This window comes from Piliocolobus tephrosceles, chromosome 14 (genome assembly GCF_002776525.5).
Source record: "Piliocolobus tephrosceles isolate RC106 chromosome 14, ASM277652v3, whole genome shotgun sequence".
In the NCBI taxonomy this organism is placed as follows: domain Eukaryota; kingdom Metazoa; phylum Chordata; class Mammalia; order Primates; family Cercopithecidae; genus Piliocolobus; species Piliocolobus tephrosceles.
In genome coordinates, this window is record NC_045447.1 from 33,386,687 (window position 1) to 33,405,542 (window position 18,856).

General features: G+C 37.9%; 1 protein-coding gene across 11 annotated transcripts in view; it reads right to left on the reverse strand.

The window, feature by feature from the left end:
* Window positions 1-3,323: 3,323 nt before the first annotated feature.
* Window positions 3,324-18,856, reverse strand: part of FKTN (fukutin) — a 75,830-nt gene continuing 60,297 nt past the window's right edge. For 10 of the 11 annotated variants that reach the window (XR_002729651.1, XM_023202339.1, XM_023202323.1 and 7 more), the window contains one exon: window positions 3,324-9,367. Coding sequence is in view for 9 of the 11 variants with exons in the window: in XM_023202339.1 (XP_023058107.1) it covers window positions 9,154-9,367 (214 nt within the window). In the remaining 2 variants the exon portion in view is untranslated. The remainder of the gene's footprint in view (window positions 9,368-18,856) is intronic. The other variant, XR_002729653.1, reaches the window with a different exon arrangement.

Consider the following 18,856-nt stretch of genomic DNA (forward strand, 5'->3'; position numbering starts at 1 on the left):
TGATAACTCATGTGGTTGTAATTTGCATTTCCCTGGCTAATGATGTTGAACATCTTTTTCATGTGCTTCTTGGCCATCTGTATATCCTCTTCAATGAAATGTCTGTTTATGTCTTTGCCCATTTTCTAACTGAATTTTTCAAAAAACTGCTGAGTGTTCAGGTTCTTTATAAATTGCAGGTACTAGTCCTTTGTCAGAGACATAGTTTGCAAATATTTTTCTCCTAGTCTGTAGCTTGACTTTTCAGCTCTCACATGTGGGCTTTTGCAGAGCAGCAATTTTTAATTTTGATGAAGTCCAATTTATCAATTTTTCTTTTATAGATTGTGTTTTTGGTGTCACGTCAAAGAAAGAATGCTTTGCATAACCCTAGATCATGAAGATTTTCTCCTTTTTTTCCCAAAAGGGTTTACAGTTTTATATTTTACACTTAAGCATGTGATCCATTTTAAGTACATTTTTGTACAAAGTGTGAGGTTCATTCAAGTTGAGTTTGTTTTTTGCCTATGAATGTCCAATTGCTCTAGCACCATTTGTTGAAAGGTCTGTCTTGGCTGGGTGTGGTGGCTCATGCAATCTCAGCACTTTGGGAGAACAAGGTGGAGGATAGCTTGGGGCCAGGAGTTTGAGAGCAGCCTAGGCAACATAATGAGACTCCGTGTCAACAATAACAACAGAAAATAATAAAATAATAGCTGGGTGTGGTGGCATGCACCTGTAGTCCTAGCTACCTGAGAGGCTGAAGCGGGAGGACTGGTTGAGCCCAAGGAGCTCGAGGTTATAGTGAACAATGATTGTGCCACAGCACTCCAGCCTGGGTGACACAGTGAGACCCTGTCTGTAAGAGAAAAAAAAAAAAAACCAGACTGTCTTTCCTCCACTGAATTGCTTTTGCACTTCTGTAAAAAATCAGTTGGACATGTTCATATGGGTCAATTTCTGGTTTATTTTGTGTCACTGATCTATGTGCATATCCTTTTACCAAAACATACTGTCTTTGACTACTGCATTAGATTGCTAGGCTGCCATAACAAAGTACCACAGCTGAGTGGTTTTAACAGTAGAAATCTATCTTCTCACAGTTCAGGAAACTAGAAGTCCAAGGCTAAGGTGCTGGCAGGGCTGGTTTCCTCTGAAGGATCCTCTCCTTGGCTTGTAGGTGACCATCTTCTCTCTATGTCTCTACATGGTCCTCCTTCTGTGCCTCTCCTTGTCCTAAGCTCTTCTAAGGACTCCTCTAGTCACCAGTGAATTGGGAATCACCCGTATGACCTCATTTTACCTTAATTAGCTGTTTAAAGGCTCTATCTCCAAACACAGTCACATTCTGAAATACTGGGGTCAGGACTTAAACATAAGAATTTTGAGGGATCTAAGGGAACACAGTTCAGCCCATAACAATTACTATAGCTATACAATAAACTTTAATATTGGGTAGAGTGATCCTTCTCACTTTCAGTATAAGAGGCTGGTTTTAAGTAATAACAAAAAAAAAAATTTTTTTTTTTCAGATCAACAGTTAAGTAGAATTGGCAGAGTGAGTAGCCACTGGATTTCAAGTCAGAAAACAAGGATTTAAGATCTGTGTTACCTCTAAATTGCAGCTTCCTCATCTGCAAAACAAGGGGTGATAACATGTACCTTATAAGATCAGATGCAGTATCTATTGAAGTGCAAGAATAAACTTAGGTCTTCTGATGCCAAATCTTTCTGCTACTTTTTCCTTATAAAGATTACTTGAGATATTCTAGAGAAATAAACTCACCACATATATTTTAAAATAAGTTCGTCTATGTCTACTAAAAACCCTGCTGAGATTTTGATAGGAATTGCATTAAACCTATTGATCAAGTTGAGTAGAACTGACATCTTTACTGTATTGTTTTCCAATCCATGATCATGGTATGCATCTCCATTTATTTAGGTCTTTGATTTCATCAGTTTTTTTTTGAGACGGAGTCTCGCCCTGTCACCCAAGCTGGAGTGCAGTGGCACAATCTTGGCTCACTGCAAGCTCTGCCTCCCGGTTTCATGCTATTCTCCTGCCTCAGCCTCCTGAGTAGCTGGGACTACAGGCGCCCACACTACGCCCGGCTAATTTTTTGTATTTTTAGTTGAGACGGGGTTTCACCGTGTTAGCCAGGATAGCCTGGATCTCCTGACCTTGTGATACGCCCGCCTTGGCCTCCTAAAGTGCTGGGATTACAGGCGTGAGCCACCACGCCTGGCCTCATCAGCATTTTTAACACACAAATCTTGTATACAATTTGTTACTTTTATACCTAAATACTTCATTTTCTCCGGGGTGACTTTAAATAGTACTGTGTTTTTGTTTTCATGTTTGCTGTTAAAATATAGAAATGCAATTGATTTGGGGGTATTGGTCTTGATCTTGTATACTGTGACTGCACTAAAACTCACTTATTAGCTCCAGGTGTTTGCTTGTTTTAAAATACATTCCTTGGTATTATCTATGTAAACAATCATGTCATCTGCAAATAAAAAGGTTTTAAAAATTTCTTTCTTTCCAATCTGCATGTCTTTTATTTATTAATTTTTTTTTTTTTTTTTTTTTGCCTTATTGCAGTGACTAGCACTTCTAGTATTAGGCTGAATAAGAGTGGTGAAGCAGACATCCTTGCCTTGTTCCTAATCTTAGAGGAAAAACATTCAGTTGTTCACTATTAAGACATACAGGTTTTTGGTTTTTTAGGGTTTTTTAGATGTTCTTCATCAAATTGAGGTAATTCTCTTCTATTTTTAACTACTGAGTTTTTCTCATGAATGAGGGTTAGATTTTGTCAGACTCTTTTTGTGTCTATTGATATGATTTTCTTTACTTTGTTGATATGGTGCATTACACTGAGGCTGAACTACCCATGTACACCTGAAATGAATCCTACTGGTCATGGCAATGTTGGATTCAGACAAACTAGAACTTCTTACTCCATGCCGTTATTTCCACTCCACTACAGTTACTTTTAACAATTTTGACATCAGCTGAAATCCTATAAAAGACCTTTCTAGTTCTTTCTCCCTGAAATATGTTATGATTCCCCATGGTGGCTGTTTCCTCTTACTACGACAAGCTAATAAACCTAACTTTGTTTGATTACAGGTGTGTTCCTGGTGGTCTTTGGCTGGCAGGTTTTATCTCTGAGAACTTTTGGATACCCAGGTATATGTGTGCAGACTACTAGGGTCCCCAGAGTTGAATTTTAGAAATGCTGTACTAGTGGCAGGATTACTATTTTACCAGATTGTTTATGAATGTTAGTGTCTGTTATTTCTACTGCAAGTCTCAAAAATAAATACAAGATATCTCAGGAGATTAGAAAAATTTTATTCATCATCCCAAACTGGATTATATATTACAAATTCTGATGAAAATAATATTAAAGGTATTTTCAAGTAGTACCACAAACTATCTGTACCTGAAGATAAAATCAAATAGTAAACTGCTAAGTACACATTGAATCTATTCCTCTTTAAAATATCACTTTGTTTAGAAATTCATATATATGTTTTTCTAGTTATGAAGTGGGAGGGACACACAAATAGCTACATAAGATTTTCATTTAACAAACATATGAACTATTCCCCATGCTTTGAATGAATCATCAGAAGGCTGTAAAACCCTGTTATGTTTTTCAAAGGTGCATGAAATAATATTTCATTTCTAATAGCAAAAATACAGTACTTCTAATTTTCCTCATACTCTCTTCCAACCCTACTGTGAGAGCTGCTTATAATGATATAGCAGCTTGTTAATGGGTTCCTACATAATCTCTGTATTAGGTTGGGTTAGAAGGTGCCAGGGGGCATTGTAGGGTAGAAGTTTTGATAGTACTGAAGCAGAAGCAGAGATTTATTCTTTCCTTTTTTTTTTTTTTCCTTTTTTGAGACAAGAGTCTCGCTCTATCACCCCAGGCTGCAGCACAATGGTGCGATCTTGGCTCACTGCAGACTCTGCCTCCTGGGTTCAAGTGATTCTCCTGCCTCGGCCTCCTGAGTAGCTGGGACTATAGGCGCATGCCACCATGCCTAGCTAAGTTTTTTGTATTTTTAAAGGAGATGGGGTTTTGCTATGTTGGCCAGGCTGGTCTCGAACTCCTGGCCTCAAGTGATCCACCCGCCTTGGCCTCTCAAACTGCTGGTATTACAGACGTGAGCCATTGCACCCAACAGAAGCAGGGATTTCTTGTTAGAAAATTATACTTGCCTCCTTTAAGCACAGGACCTATACAAAAGGTATCACTATTGAATTAGTCTGTTTCACTTATAAACTATAATTAGGATTTCAGTCTGATGTGAAGCAGCTTAAAATGGCATCATGCACCCTGCTGATTCTTGCCTAGTTGAGACAGAAACAGAAATTTGGGGGCAGAAAGTAGATATGAGTATTTTCAATTCTCCTTTATTAACAATGACAGAGGCATTCACCAGCATAGACAATTAAATGAAACTAAGTATTCCAGATTTCTTCCCTTTCCAAATCATGGCTTATATCTAATTTCACTAACAAGGAGGTAAAGATTTACATCTAGGAAAGGCTAGAATATTGAAAAAGAAGTCCAGGGGAGAGTAGGCACCAAATCTAGGGAAGTACAGTGAACTGCTTAGGAACAGCAAACTAGATAGCATATGGGATAAGATTAGGAGACAAATGCTTAACTGAGAAAATGAAAATACAAGTTCTATTGAGAGAAGGAGGCAAACTGGTAATGTCTCTGAATTCATAAACCATACAATTTAATTTTTAATGACTTGATAGCATTTTTTTTTTTTCTTAAGCAAATTCAGTCTTGCAACCTTTTGAGTAAAGCAATGTGTTCTGACCCACGGTTTCTATAATTCCATTTGAAGATTAGAAAAGAAACATGGAAGTAGAAAAACTGCACGTTTCTTGAGTACTTACTTAATCCTAGGCCTGAGGCTAAGAACTGTATACTTCATTTAATCCCCCTAAAAACCCTTAGAAGTATGTATCATTTCCCCAGCTCACTAATGTGGAAGCTGAGACTGAAAGGGTCCCCACCATATTAAGCTGAAATTCAAATTCAGGCCTCACTCAAAAGCTTGTGGTCTTTTCATGGCAACACATTGCCTTCCCTAAGTGAGATGTTATAGGTGATCTAGCCCAGGTCTTAATGATGATGTAAGACAAGGAGGAAGGAGGGATAGTTGCTGGGACTTTTCTTGAGAAAGTCTCTTGACTGGTTGGTAACTGAAGTTTTTCCATGCATTAAAGCTGTTACAACTAATAATTACCTGTTAGAAGGTAGGAATGTGGCGCTTTCTCTGACTAGGTTTTGAGGGAATATTTCTCCTAAGGATTTATAACATTTAGGATTTAAAAAACTGTTCACCTTCCAGAAGGTGAAACCAGGGGGAAACAGAAAAATGTGTAGCCATAAGTTTGGGTGAGATTTTAGACTGAAGTGTGGAAGCTCATTCCAAATGTGTTTTCCAGATTTAGCTCTGGTACCCAATGTATAAATTCCTGCTTACCTATGTAATATCCTGCCTATCTACGTGCCATCTGAAGTACTGTAGTTGTGTAAGAATAAAAACAATGTTTTGACGTCACAAATTTAAAAAGGAATGAGTACAATCTATTCTTAACTACTTGCATTTATCAGAGTATCAATATAATTAAAAGTAGTTTATACTAATAACTAGATACTCTAGTCTCCTTTCCAGCCAAGCAGATTAAAAAAATCCTGAAAACTGCAAAGTACTCCAGTTATATATGTTATTCTTTTTTGTGAATGAGACCACTACTACCAGGTAAAGGTCCCTTAGGAAGGAAAGGGCCTCATGAAAGGTCACTGTAGGAAGGGGAGAGACTCTTCAAATACAGGCATTTAGCAGGTTGGTGCTGATGCTTCCTTTGGGAAACAGAATGGTAAAGTGGCAATGGGATGCATCTTGAGCTTAGAGAATTAGGTACCAAAGGCTGATGTCTCCAGATGTGAACTATCTTATTGTCTGGAGAGAAGGCATTTTCCAGATAAAGGTATGACGGTTGCCTGAGAATTCTGAACAAGAAAATACTTCCCCTTGACCTCTCTGTCGCCTTAGGTTCTCAATCTGAACAAAAAGATACTAAGTGGCAGAAATACCCTAAGACTTGGACTCAGTGAAGCACTGGATGGATTCTCTGTTAAGCATCTCAAGCACTGTTAAAGATACTGTGTTGTGATGCAAAACAGACGTTGGACTAGAAGTCATGGCAGTCTTGGGTTTTAGCCTCAGCTGTTCTTGTCTAGATCATTCCTTTCTGCCATTATTTATTTAGTTATAAAATAAGAGGGTTTAAAATGAATATTACATATGGTCTCTTTCAAGATTCAAAAGCAGAATTACTTTCACTTAAGTTTTAACTTGTTTTGTGGGGATACGGGCAAACATTCTGTCACCTAGTGGTCATATTTCAGGTTTTGCAGCTAGGGAATCAAAAAAATCAGATGTCCCACCAAGCAGCTACTCTTAGGGATGCTCAATTTTAGGAACTATGGTTTTATTCCAGGGGCCAGATATCAGTAGCTGCAGCAGAGGAGAGAAGGAAAAGTGCTCCCTGCTTAGAGAGGGACTGGTTGACTACCTGGTTGTCCTGGTTGTCAATTAAGAGGAATCTCGCCTCTCAGGATGTCTCTGGAGACATCCATGGGTGCCTAACTACCAACAAGTTGTCAGCTTCCCCAGGTAAGCCAGGTAAACTAAACCTGAAAGTGGTCAGATTAGGAGAATGACTGCTAGAATACTCAAGCGAGGAAAGAAAAGTGATCCAACGAGGTACTGAAGATGGATATACTTAACCCAAGGTCTCTGGACACTTAGCAGAATCCAACTGTTAAAAAACATAAGATGAAGTATGGATGAATCAGAATCAGACATAAGTCTGGCCTTCACATTCTAGGGGAAGGCTTTTGTTACCCAAAGTTAGGGCGGAATCCATGAGCTGAAGCCTGTGAAACCAGAAGACAACTATTTGAGCAGCCAGCGGTCTATGTAGGGAAGAATACAGACCCTGTGTCAATGGGGCCAAGATGTCTTAGATTTCAGACACTCTAAGACTTTGTACTCCAGGAAAGGATAAAAGATTAATCTGTAAATGGATGGGTAAGATCTCCTGGCAAAGAATGGGTGTCCCAATTTGAAATGGGTAGAAATGTGGAGTGTATGCATTTCTAGATACTGAGCACAAGCAAATGGTCCTCATCAAATAGGGTGGATTTTGCCCAAAAATACTGTTATTATTTGTTATATTATGTTTGAGCATGAAAAATGAATGTAGGGTCAGCTATTTAGAATTTGGGAATGCACTCTATGGGCTGATTTTCCAGCAAAGAGAAAATTGATGATGATGATGATGATGTGCCATTTTGGGATGAGTCCGCTGATAATCTTAAAGGTCCCCAGAAACCTGCTCATGTTATTTAAGAAAAACCCGATAATTCTGCACTGAGAATGCAACTTAAGTCAGGAAGACTGTTGGTTATTATTTATCAAAGAAGGTTTTCATGTTGCTTGAAAAATTTGGAATGGGGTGGTTGTAAGTTACTTTCCCTAATTTGTTTCTGGAAAAGTCTATCAGCCCATTCCCTCAGAAGTTCAGGTTTCCATTTTTGAGACTCCTATTGTTCTCTGGTTTCAGAGGAAAATCTGCCAAGCTCCAGGAAGTAGTCCTAAATAGCATAGATAAGATACAAGATTCAGCTTCCTTTCCCAGACAAAGAGAAAAATAGCAGTGTTTATTGTGCCTACATTTTCCTTTACCTCTCACTTAGAATATATCATTCAAGTGACTGGTGAAGAGATGGGGTAAACAGTATCCCATCTGACTCAGACATCTTGAGGGGAAAAGGAAACTGAAGGGTTCCAGAGTGTGTGGTACTTGATAAAGTAGAAGTCTGAGTTCTTGCCCCATCGACATTCAACAAACTGAAAAACCAGGGATGAACACAAACTTTACAAATTCTATGATCTGAGGTAGGGTGAATAGTTAAGGAGCAAGTCCACCATTTAGCTTCCATTTTGGAGATCGATATATAGGAAGAGGAGAAGAAACAGGTAGGTTTACATGCCACTTAAATTGGTATATAGACCAAAAATTAATGAAGCTGTAATTGATGACTGAAGATAATAAAGAGTATGTTTTAAAAATTAGAGTACATTAAAACAATTCTATTAATATTTGATTGTCATTAAAATTGGAAGTGCAAGGATTATAAATTCAGAAAATATAAAATGTACATGAATTTCTCATATTTTTACCTAACAGAGTGACTGAGAATAAAATAAAAATGAGTTTTGTGAAATCATGGACTCTTTCAAAATCATATCTAGTAGCATGGTCTCACTTGAATGATTTGTCAACAAGTGCCATCAGATGTCGGTGAAAATATTCTCACGATGGATCGAAATTTAAGCATTACACAAGCATAAACTTTCTTCTCACTTCAAATATGAAAGCAGTACAGGTATAGAAATTTACTTATCCTGACAAGTAATAAAAGCTCTGATATAAATAAGCTCTCACCTTCCCTAAAAGAGTAATGCCTTGTTCTCTAATTCAATTCCACATAAGATTAGTTGAAAAATGAACCTGATATCATCTTTTCTTGATGCCACTCAAAGTCTGATCACTTGAGTATTAACTCAGACTCCACAATCTTAAAAGTAGCACTAACATACCAGTTTAAATGCCCAGAACAGGAATAGGTTATTCTTTTTGACTAGTATATCCATATTTTGCTTTGCCTGGTGAGCTCATCCTCCAGTGCAAACATTAGTTAACATTTTTAAAACCTTTACAGAACTTGAACTCTTCCAAGGGTGGGGGAGGGTTCCCTCAGAGGAAAAATTGAGTTGTTTACCAAAGGGAGGAATAAAAGAAGCAGGTATTTGTCTCATTCATCTAGGCTTCTCCACTGTAACCCAGCATTGTATGTGGCACATGAAAATTCCTCAGTGCTAAATGAGAGAATTAAATCAGATGGCTCTGGAGTTAGGACCCTTTCCGTGTCTTCAAACTTGTCACTTTTTTCTTTGGTTCCCAGTTACATTTGACAAACAGACATGTATCTTTTTAAACAGTTATCTACCTTTTTTTCCAAGAGAGGAATTCTCCCATTTCAACCTAGTATCTCAATATAACTGGATAACCTCATCCCACTCAGAAATAGGCCAGATTCCATTGGGTTGCACATTGGGAGGAGAGCGCTTCCAGTCCCACGTCTTTACAGGAATCTTCCAGGTCTTACCATAGTTGGCTTCAATGTATTCGAGGGTTTCACAGGGCACATGGACCTTCATGTCTACAAACTCAGTCCAGCACAATGTAAACTTGGGAAACAGGTACCTGCAGCAAAACGGAGGGATTAGGCTTCAACAGTGGAAGGTCTAGCTAAGGAATCTAGCTGCTAGTGCATTATTGGCTGAAGGACAGTGCTCTCCCATTCAACAGCTTTGGAAATAGAGTGGCTATTTAATTGTTTTTGACTGTCCAGAATCTCTTTCCTTTTCTCCAATTTTCCTTCCTTGTTCCAAGTCCATAGGATTGAGGAGAGGCTGACCCTATCACTAAGCTCCAGAGATCGGTAAAAAAGACTCAGGCCAGTAAGTTAATGATTGAGGCACGGATGGGAACGTATCCAAGCCAGGCAATCAAAGTCAGCCTTGGGCTTTCTGTTGGAACTGTAGAGGAAAGAAGTATCAAAGCAAAAAGTTGTCAAAAGGTGGATGAAATGATCATTTTCTTTTCTTTCACAATCTGGATTTCCCAAGGATACAGAGTAAGCAGGACTCCAAGCTGCATTTCCAGGCTTCTCCTTTGGTTCCATAGCTTACATGATCCTACCTGTGGTTTCTGCCTTTCATCTCAAATGCTAAAGAACGTCTTTAAACCAGCCCAAAGAATACTACTTATAATGATTCTAACTATATTTATTGCAGGACTAAGACAATTAGTAGGTAAGTTTCAGAAATTAAACCAGGCCGGGAGTGGTGGCTCCTGCCTGTAATCCCAGCTCTTTGGGAGGCTGAGGCGGGTGGATCACTTGAGGCCAGAAGCTCGAGACCAGCCGGCCAACATGACGAAACCCCATCTCTACTAAAAATACAAAGAAATTAGCTGGGTGTGGTGACGCACTTCTGTTGTCCCAGCTACTCAGGAGGCTGAGGCAGGAGAATCACTTGAACCCTGGAGGGGAGGTTGCAGTGAGCCGAGATCACGCCACCGCACTCCAGCCTGGGTGACAAAGTGAGACCCTGTCTCAAAAAAAAGAAAAAAAAATACAAAAAAAATTAAACCAAAAGATGTTTCTGAAAGGTACTTTGGATCAAGTAAACTAAATTATGTATCCTAGAAAAGAAAGCTAAAACTAGCAGGTCTGTTTAAGTTTATATTATAGCTCTACTCTATATTCTGCATTTTTTTTTCTGAGAAATACTTCAATGTGGGAAGAACTTTCAGTAATGAGGTTTAAAGTGGCAATAGCAGAGATTACAGGAATTTAAAATATCAGAGGATTAAAGAAAGAACAGGGAAAAGCCAGATTTCAAAGTGTAATCATATTGTGGAAATGGGATCTAACTGGGATGTTCTCCAAGAAAAGGTCAGTTCTGATATATTCTGCCTTTGATTATCTTGTTTTACCACCAAATGAACATAAAGACATACATGAAAAGGAGAGGCTGAACAAATTCTAAAGAAAGCAACAACTCCCTTTTACTCAAACCCAGTTAATGGACAATTCCAGCTGGCTACTGTGAAAAGGCAGCCACAGAAAATCTCATAGCTGAGAAGTAAGATACAGCTTAGCCCCACCATCTGCTGGTCCCAATTTTACTCTGCACACTCATGTTCACGGAATTGCTTATTTTGTCATCACACATAACAATCCATCACCAGCCTCCACCCTCTCTAATCAGATGCTGGTTAGCAGAATGTCCGCCTGTCTTATCCTATCAAGTTGACACACTGAAGTTGAATTGAGGCAGAAATCATGTTCTATCTTGTAATACAGGCCAGGAAACTTCTCTAAGTATTATTCTTTGTAGTCTCATCAAAGAGCTGAAAGAGGGAAATATAATAATAGATACAGGATAGATAAGGTGAAAGGGAATACTACAAATTTTACAAAAGCAATGTTTTGAACAATGAAGAATTTATGAGCAAAGCCAAAACATTTTAAATATATAAACGACGTGAAAATAATTCAAAGACAATTTAACTCAAATGTTAATTTTTGTACTTAAAACTGAAACCTCTCTAAACTCTTTGTGGTTTTCTTTTCCCCAATTATTTTTCAATCCATTGAGCAGAAAGAAAATCCCAGCTTCCTAGGAGAAGAGGAAAGATAAGTAAACAATAAAATGTAAAAACTGATTATAAAACAGGATTGTGAAGAGGAAGTGAAGGGGGGTGAATGACACAGAACAGCACATGCCATGCACCCTGTCCAGGCTACCAGTAAATAATGACTAAGACTAAAATACACCATGGGTCTGCAATGTTACCTCGACTTTTAAAGCTAAGATTAAGTTCAGCTAAATGGTTTGTACTTTAAGGCCCTGGGATTGGATCCAACATGTAAACAGGTTTAAATGCAGACTAAGGCAACCCTAAATCAGAATGTAAGTTTAAGAGATCTTATTACCACAAAAAAAAATCCCTCCATCCATTTTCTATTTCATACCACTTTTATTTCATATTATTTTTACATAAAACAGTAGTTAAATAGTTGGAATAGACCATTTTTTCCTTCACAGATATCCTTAAAATCTATACAACTACTTGGTGGTCGTTGGATAATTTCATCAGTTTAATTGCAATCAGTTTAAGTACAACCTATGGACATAACTGCTAAATTAAAACGAAGTTCTTCCACCATCCCAGAACCAACAGTGTTTTATTATTACTAGGCTCAGAGAGAGAGAGACAACAGCAACTATAACTGAACCTGACTTTTTTGAACTTAAGTTTTACATTAACTCCAGAGTTGGGGCAGTAGAGCCATTTCTTGATAAGAATTTCCTGCAAAACATAAATGGTTTACTCTCACTACCAGTTTTTTCTCTTCTTTTAGCTTTTAATTTCTTCTCATATTATTCCAGTGCCTAAGCCTTCTAGTATATTGTTTAATAGAAGCAGGGCTAGCACACATTCCTAACATTTTTCTGATTTTAATGGAAAGGCTTCTAAAGTTTTATCATTAAACATGATTGCTCACTCTAATTTTTTGTTATATTCTCTTTATTAGGTTAAAGAAATTTCAGATTCCTTTTTTTTTTTTTTTTTTGAGACCAAGTCTCGCTTTGTTACCCAGGCTGGAGTGCAGTGGTGCGACCTCAGCTCACTGCAACTTCCACCTCTCGGGTTCAAGCAATTCTCCTGCCTCAGCCTCCGGAGTAGCTGGGAGTACAGGTGCGCACCACCACACCTGGCTAATTTTTCTGTTTTTAGTAGAGTCAGGGTATTATCATGTTGGCCAGTCTGGTCTCGACCTCCTGACCTCAAGTGATCCACCGGCCTCAGCCTCCCTAAATGTTGAGATTACAGATGTGAGCCACCATGCCCAGCTCAGATTCTTTTTAATCCAAATTTGCTAAAAGGTCTCTCTCCTTTGGGTTAATTATAAAATTTATAAAAAACTTTTAATGTCACCTATTAAAACAATCGTAGTGTTGTTGTCCCTTTAATCTGTAACACAGAGAATTACACTAGTACGTACACACTACAAAATTCTATTCATTTAGTGTTTTTTCACTGTATTCACTGAGACAGTAATTTCCCTTAAAAATTTTTTTTGGTATTGTCTATGTCCACTTTTGCTATTACTCTCATAAAATAGTTACTTAGTTTCTTCTTTTTCTATTGCCTGAAATAAGCTGTACAATATAGGGATAATCTGCTCTGTGAAGGCACAGTAAAACTTCACAGCAAACTTTCTAGGTTTTAGTATCCTCTGGTAGGGAAAAGAGGGCGAAAGGAGGATTTCTGATTACTAATTCAATTTCTTGAATGAGTATAGGTTATCTAGATCTTTTTGAGTTGATTTTGGTATTTATTTTTCTAGAAAATTTTATCATTTTCACATTTTAACTAATGATCACATTTATTGACCTACTTATCTACTGCATTTTGTTTTGAGAGAGTTAATACAATACAGCTGAGTATAAACTAAAGCCAACCATCCTAGATTTTTATTTCTTAATCAATCTTGCTATTTTACTAGTCTTTAAATTAATTTTTTAAAAGTCAGCATTTGGATTTGTTGGTCTTTGATAATGTTTATTTTCTATTTCATTAATTTCTTTTCTTGGCTTCCTTCCTTCACTTTCCTTAAGTTGACTCTGTTGTCCTTTTATTTCAGCTGAATGCTTGTTTTTAAATCTACTTGTTCATACTTAATGTTTTTAAGGCAATACACTTATTTCTACCCCTAAACTAGAGCCTATAATGTTTTGTTTTTTATTTTTGAGAGAGTTTCCCTCTGTTGCCCAGGCTGGAGTGTAATGGCTCAATCTCGGCTCACTGCAACCTCTGCTTCCCAGGCTTGAGTCATTCTCGTGCCTCAGCCTACCGAGTAGCTGGGATTACAGGTACGTGCCATCACACCCTGCTAATTTTTTTATTTTTAGTAGAGATGGGGTTTTGCCATGTTAGCTAGGCTGGTCTTAGACTCCTGGCCTTGTGATTTGTCCACCTTTGCCCCCCAAAGCGCTGGGATTACAGGCATGAGCCACCGTGCCCGGCCTCAGCCTATAATTTTTAACATGTAGTATATCAATCATCTTTAAGTCCTAAATATTTATAATTTCTATTATGATTTCCTTTTTAATTCACGAGTTATTAAGGAGGATGTTTTAAAGTTTTCACACATTTTAAAGATGTCTTTTAATTGCCAATTTCTAATTTAATTCCATTGTGGTCATAAATGCTATCTACTGAAATAACCATGTAGTTTTTTTCCCTTTAATCCATTAATATGGAGAATTATACATACACAAGAAAAATCTTATTAAGGCTTTGAAATTTCTTAAAATTGCCTTTATGATCTAGCATATAATCAACTTTTGTAAATGCTCTGTTTATAGCTGATAAGAAAATGTATTCACCACTTACTGGATGAAGACTTCATATATGTCAAATAGATCAAGCCTGTTAATTTTGTTCAAATCTTCAATATTTTTACTAATTTCTTCTTTGTTTAAATCAGCAGTTTTATTTTGAGACAGGGTTTTGCTCTGTCAGCCAGGCTGAAGTACAGTGTGCAATTATAGTTCATTATAACTTCAAGCTCCTAGGCTCAAGTGAACCTCCCACTTCAGCATGCTGAGTAGCTGGGACTACAGGTGCATGTCGCAATGCCCAGCTAATTTTAAAAAAAATGTTTGCTGTAGAAATGAGGTCTTACTATGTTGCCCAGGCTAGTATCAAACTTCTGGCTTCAAGTAACCCTCCCACCTCGGCTTCCCAAAGTGCTAGGATGACAGGCATGAGCCACTATGCCTGGTCTTTGGCAGTTTAAAAAATAAAAGCATATAGGCCGGGCGCGGTGGCTCAAGCTTGTAATCCCAGCACTTTGGGAGGCCGAGGCGGGTGGATCACGAGGTCAGGAGATCAAGACCATCCTGGCTAACATGGTGAAACCCTGTCTCTACTAAAAATACAAAAAACTAGCCAGGCGAGGTGGCGGGCGCCTGTAGTCCCAGCTACTCGGAGGCTGAGGCGGGAGAATGGCGTGAACCCGGGAGGCGGAGCTTGCAGTGAGCCGAGATCCCGCCACTGCACTCCAGCCTGGGCAACACAGCAAGACTCCATCTCAAAAATAAAATAAAATAAAATAAAAGCATATAAGAATCTCCCACCGCAGTTGTGGACATGTCAAATGTTCATTAGAATTTCATCAGTTTTTTAATTTGTATTTTTAAAGGCCATATTGTTAGTCATGTAAACTCACAAATATTATTTATTCTTGGTAGACTATTTCTTTGAGAGATTCTGTAACGAGCCTTCTAATCCTTTAATGTTTCCCCTCTAAAATTCTATTCTGATACTATTATAATACCAGTTTTAGAGCTCAGCTTGGCAGTCGAGTGGTGGTGACCTTTTAAAGGAATGAGATCCACCTAGAATTCAACTTCTCTCTCTTTTTTTTGGTCCCCCCACTTCCCACCCTGCCCCCCAAGTTCTGGGGTACATGTGCAGGATGTGCAGGTTTCGAACACAGGTATATGTGTGCCACAGTGCTTTGTGGCACCTATTTTCAACCTTTCTGTGTGACTTTGCTTGGAATGTGCCTCTTGCAAGCATTATATACCTAAATTTTGCTTTCTCATTTGATAATCTTTGTCGTTTTATAGGTTAGGTTAATCTATTTATGTATTTATTTATATTTACTGTGATAAACTGTCTATTGAACTTATTTTGAACTCTAGAGTCAGCCTGCGTGGGCTTAGGTCCTGGCTTCATCAATTATTAATTGTATGAGCTCATCAATCTTTTTTAGCCTTAATTTTGTCATTTATAAAATGAGGATAATAATAGTACCTACACCTCAGAGAGATGTTAGTACAGAATGAATAAATAAATGTAAAGTGCCCGGAACAGTGTTTAAGACATAGTAAGTACTGTTAACGCTGTTGACTACTGTCAACATAGTATGATTATTTTCACAGTTTCAATTTACCATTCTTTTTCTTTGACCCCCTCCTCCACATCTGAAACATTCACTTGGATTGATAAAGTTTATATATTCCCTTTTGTTCTGTTTGTTTGGAAGTTTTAAGTAATATTTCTATCCTAGTGACTGTTTATTCTAAACCATAATTACTTCACTATAACATTCTCTATTAAAAAGTAAATTTTTGCAGAATCTCTACCCACTTTCTAAACATGAAACTGAGTATACTTCACTCCTTAAACACTGATATATCATCTCTTCCCCAGCTTATTATGTTAAGAGTTTTCTGACCTTTCTCTTGTTTTGATTTCTAATTTTTGCAGGTACATAGTAAGTGTATATATTTATGGAATATATGAACTGTTTTGATACAGGCATGCAATGCATAATAATCACATCATGGAGAATGGGGCGTCCATCCTCTCAAGCATTTATCCTTTGTGTTACAATCAATTATATTCTTTTAGTCATTTTAAAATATACAAATAAGTTATTATAACTATAGTCACCCTTTTGTCCTATCAAATAGTCAGTCTTATTCATTCTTTATAACTATTTTCTTTTTGCACCCATCAACCATCCCCACCTTCACCCCAGACCCCTTCTCAGCCTCTGGTAACCATCCTTCTACTCTCTCTCTCTCTTTTGAGACGGAGTGGCACCCTGTTGCCCAGGCTGGAGTGCAGTGTTGGATCTCAGCTCACTGCAATTTCCGCCTCCCAGGTTCAAGCAATTCTCCTGCCTCAGCCTCCCGAGTAGCTGGGACTACAAGTGTGCGCCACCACACCTGGCTAATTTTTTATTTATTTTTAGTAGAGACGGGGTTTCACCATGTTGGCCAGGCTGGTCTTGAACTCCTGACCTCAGGTGATCTGCCCGCTTCGGCTTCCCAAAGTGCTGGGATCACAGGCGTGAGCCACAGTGACTCCCCCTTTTTTGGGGGGGGGCGGGGGGACAGAGTCTTGTGCCTGTTGCTCAGGCTGGAGTGCAGTGGTGTGATCTCAGCTCACTGCAACCTCTGACTCCCGGGTTCAAGTGATTCTCATGCCTCAGCCTCCCAAGTAGCTGGGATTACAGGCATGTGCCACCATCCCTGGTTAATTTTTGTACTTAGATTAGAGATGGGGTTTCACAATGTTGGCCAAGCTGGTCTTGAATTCCTGGCCTCAAGTGATCAGGCCACCTTGGTCTTCTAAAGTGGTGGGATTACAGGTATGGGCCACTGTGCCCAGCCTCATCCTTCTACTCGCTATATGCATTGAGTTCAAATTGCTTTTAGATCTCACATATAAGTGAGAATATGTTTGTCTTTCTGTGCCTGGCTTCCTTTCTCTTTTTAATATAATAATTGCCATTATTTTTTAAGGCAATGGTTAACAAATTCACTGACCTTTTAATGAATTTTTCTGTTCACCATCGTTTTATATATATCATGTCTTCCTTCTGGGTTCTTTCATATGTCTCTAAGTGTAGATCTGTAAGGCATAAACTTTTAGTCTTTCTATAAATGTAAATATCTCTACTTTGATGTCATTCTTGAACGTTAGTTTTAATTACACATAACATTCTAAGTTGACAAATATTTCTCCTCAGCTTTTGGAAGATGTTATTGCATTATCTTCTGACTTCTATTGTTGCTAAGGTATACTTGCTACTCATTTGTGAGCAACCCATTTTTTCTGGTATCCTGTAAAATTTTTCTGTTTTGATATTGGTTTTCTTAAGAAGTATCTTGGATTTATTATTTATCCTCCTTGTCAGTCTTTAATTTGTAAATTATCTTTAAATATCACTTTTCATCATTTACTCTATTTTTTTTTTAGCTCACCTCTGTCTTTTAGATATATTCATCAGTGCTTTGTGTTTGGAGCAAAGGAAGTGTGGCAAAGGGAAAATGACTGTGTCATATTAATTATAAGTCATTACCACCAATGCTGCCCTTAAATAGTCATCTAAGAATCAGACTCAACTCTTGAAAACCAAGGTTACAGTATGCTGCCCAGTATTTTCTTTAACCACCTCTTTTACTAAACTTGGCACAATTCCACCATAGTTAACAAAAGCAAAAGGAGTGTGAGGAATTGCTAACACACTTTTCAAAGCCTATGCTGGGTTACAGTCTCTCTGAGATCTTCATTAACCCCACTCTCCACCTCCGTCCTAAACTTTTAACATATTATATATGGGGAGTAAGGAATATACATGTTTTATAAAGTAAAATTCTACCTCTTAAACCTCATGTTCCTACTGACTTCGACTGTACATTGAGTGATTCCATTTATCCTATTATTAACTTTACTATGCAATCCCCATAAGACCACTGCCGCAGTGACAAACTAGTACTCATCTGTGCCACAGGAGAAACAAGAAAACATTTATTTTATCAAGGAGAAGGAGTAGACAAATTAAACCCTGTAAGGACTGATATAATTTAATACCTGAATGTATATACATAATGACTACATTAAAAACTATCAATATAAAACAAGTACTAAAGTTTTCCTCAATGCCGGAGGACAAAGCCTTGGGACATAATTACGTAACTTCCAAAAACTCTATAGCTCTAGATAACTGCATAACTTCCCAAAACTAGATCTACAGCGCTTCAACAACCAGTTAGACTCCAGTTGTGCTTGCTTTCCTTCAGACAGTTTTTACAGGAATGTGCCACCATCCCTGGTTAATTTTTGTACTTAGAGATGGGGTTTCACAATGTTGGCCAAGCTGGTCTTGTATATAATGGACAATTTTTTAAAGAATTAAATTATAATTTCAATTTTCATACTCAATACAAAAGGCTTTTTTACTATCAGATTACCCAATTTGTTTAATCATATGTGAAAGTCTCAAAGTTTATCATTGCAATTAGGTCTGCCATGATCAAATTCATTGCTTTTGGTCGCATATATCCCTCAGTTTCAACATGTGATCTCAGACCTTTTTTCTCTTAGCATCAGTCTTCTAAGTCACAAACCGTTTTTTATCGTTTTAACCTTTTTTAAGTTTAGTTTTTACTTTTTTTGTAGAGGTGCGGTCTCCCTATGTTGCCCAGGTTTATCTTGAACTCCTGGGCTCAAGTGATCCTCTCACCAGGTCTTCCCCAAATGCTGATGGGTTACTGTGCCCAGTCTTAAACTTTTTTTTTTTTTTTTTTTTTTTTT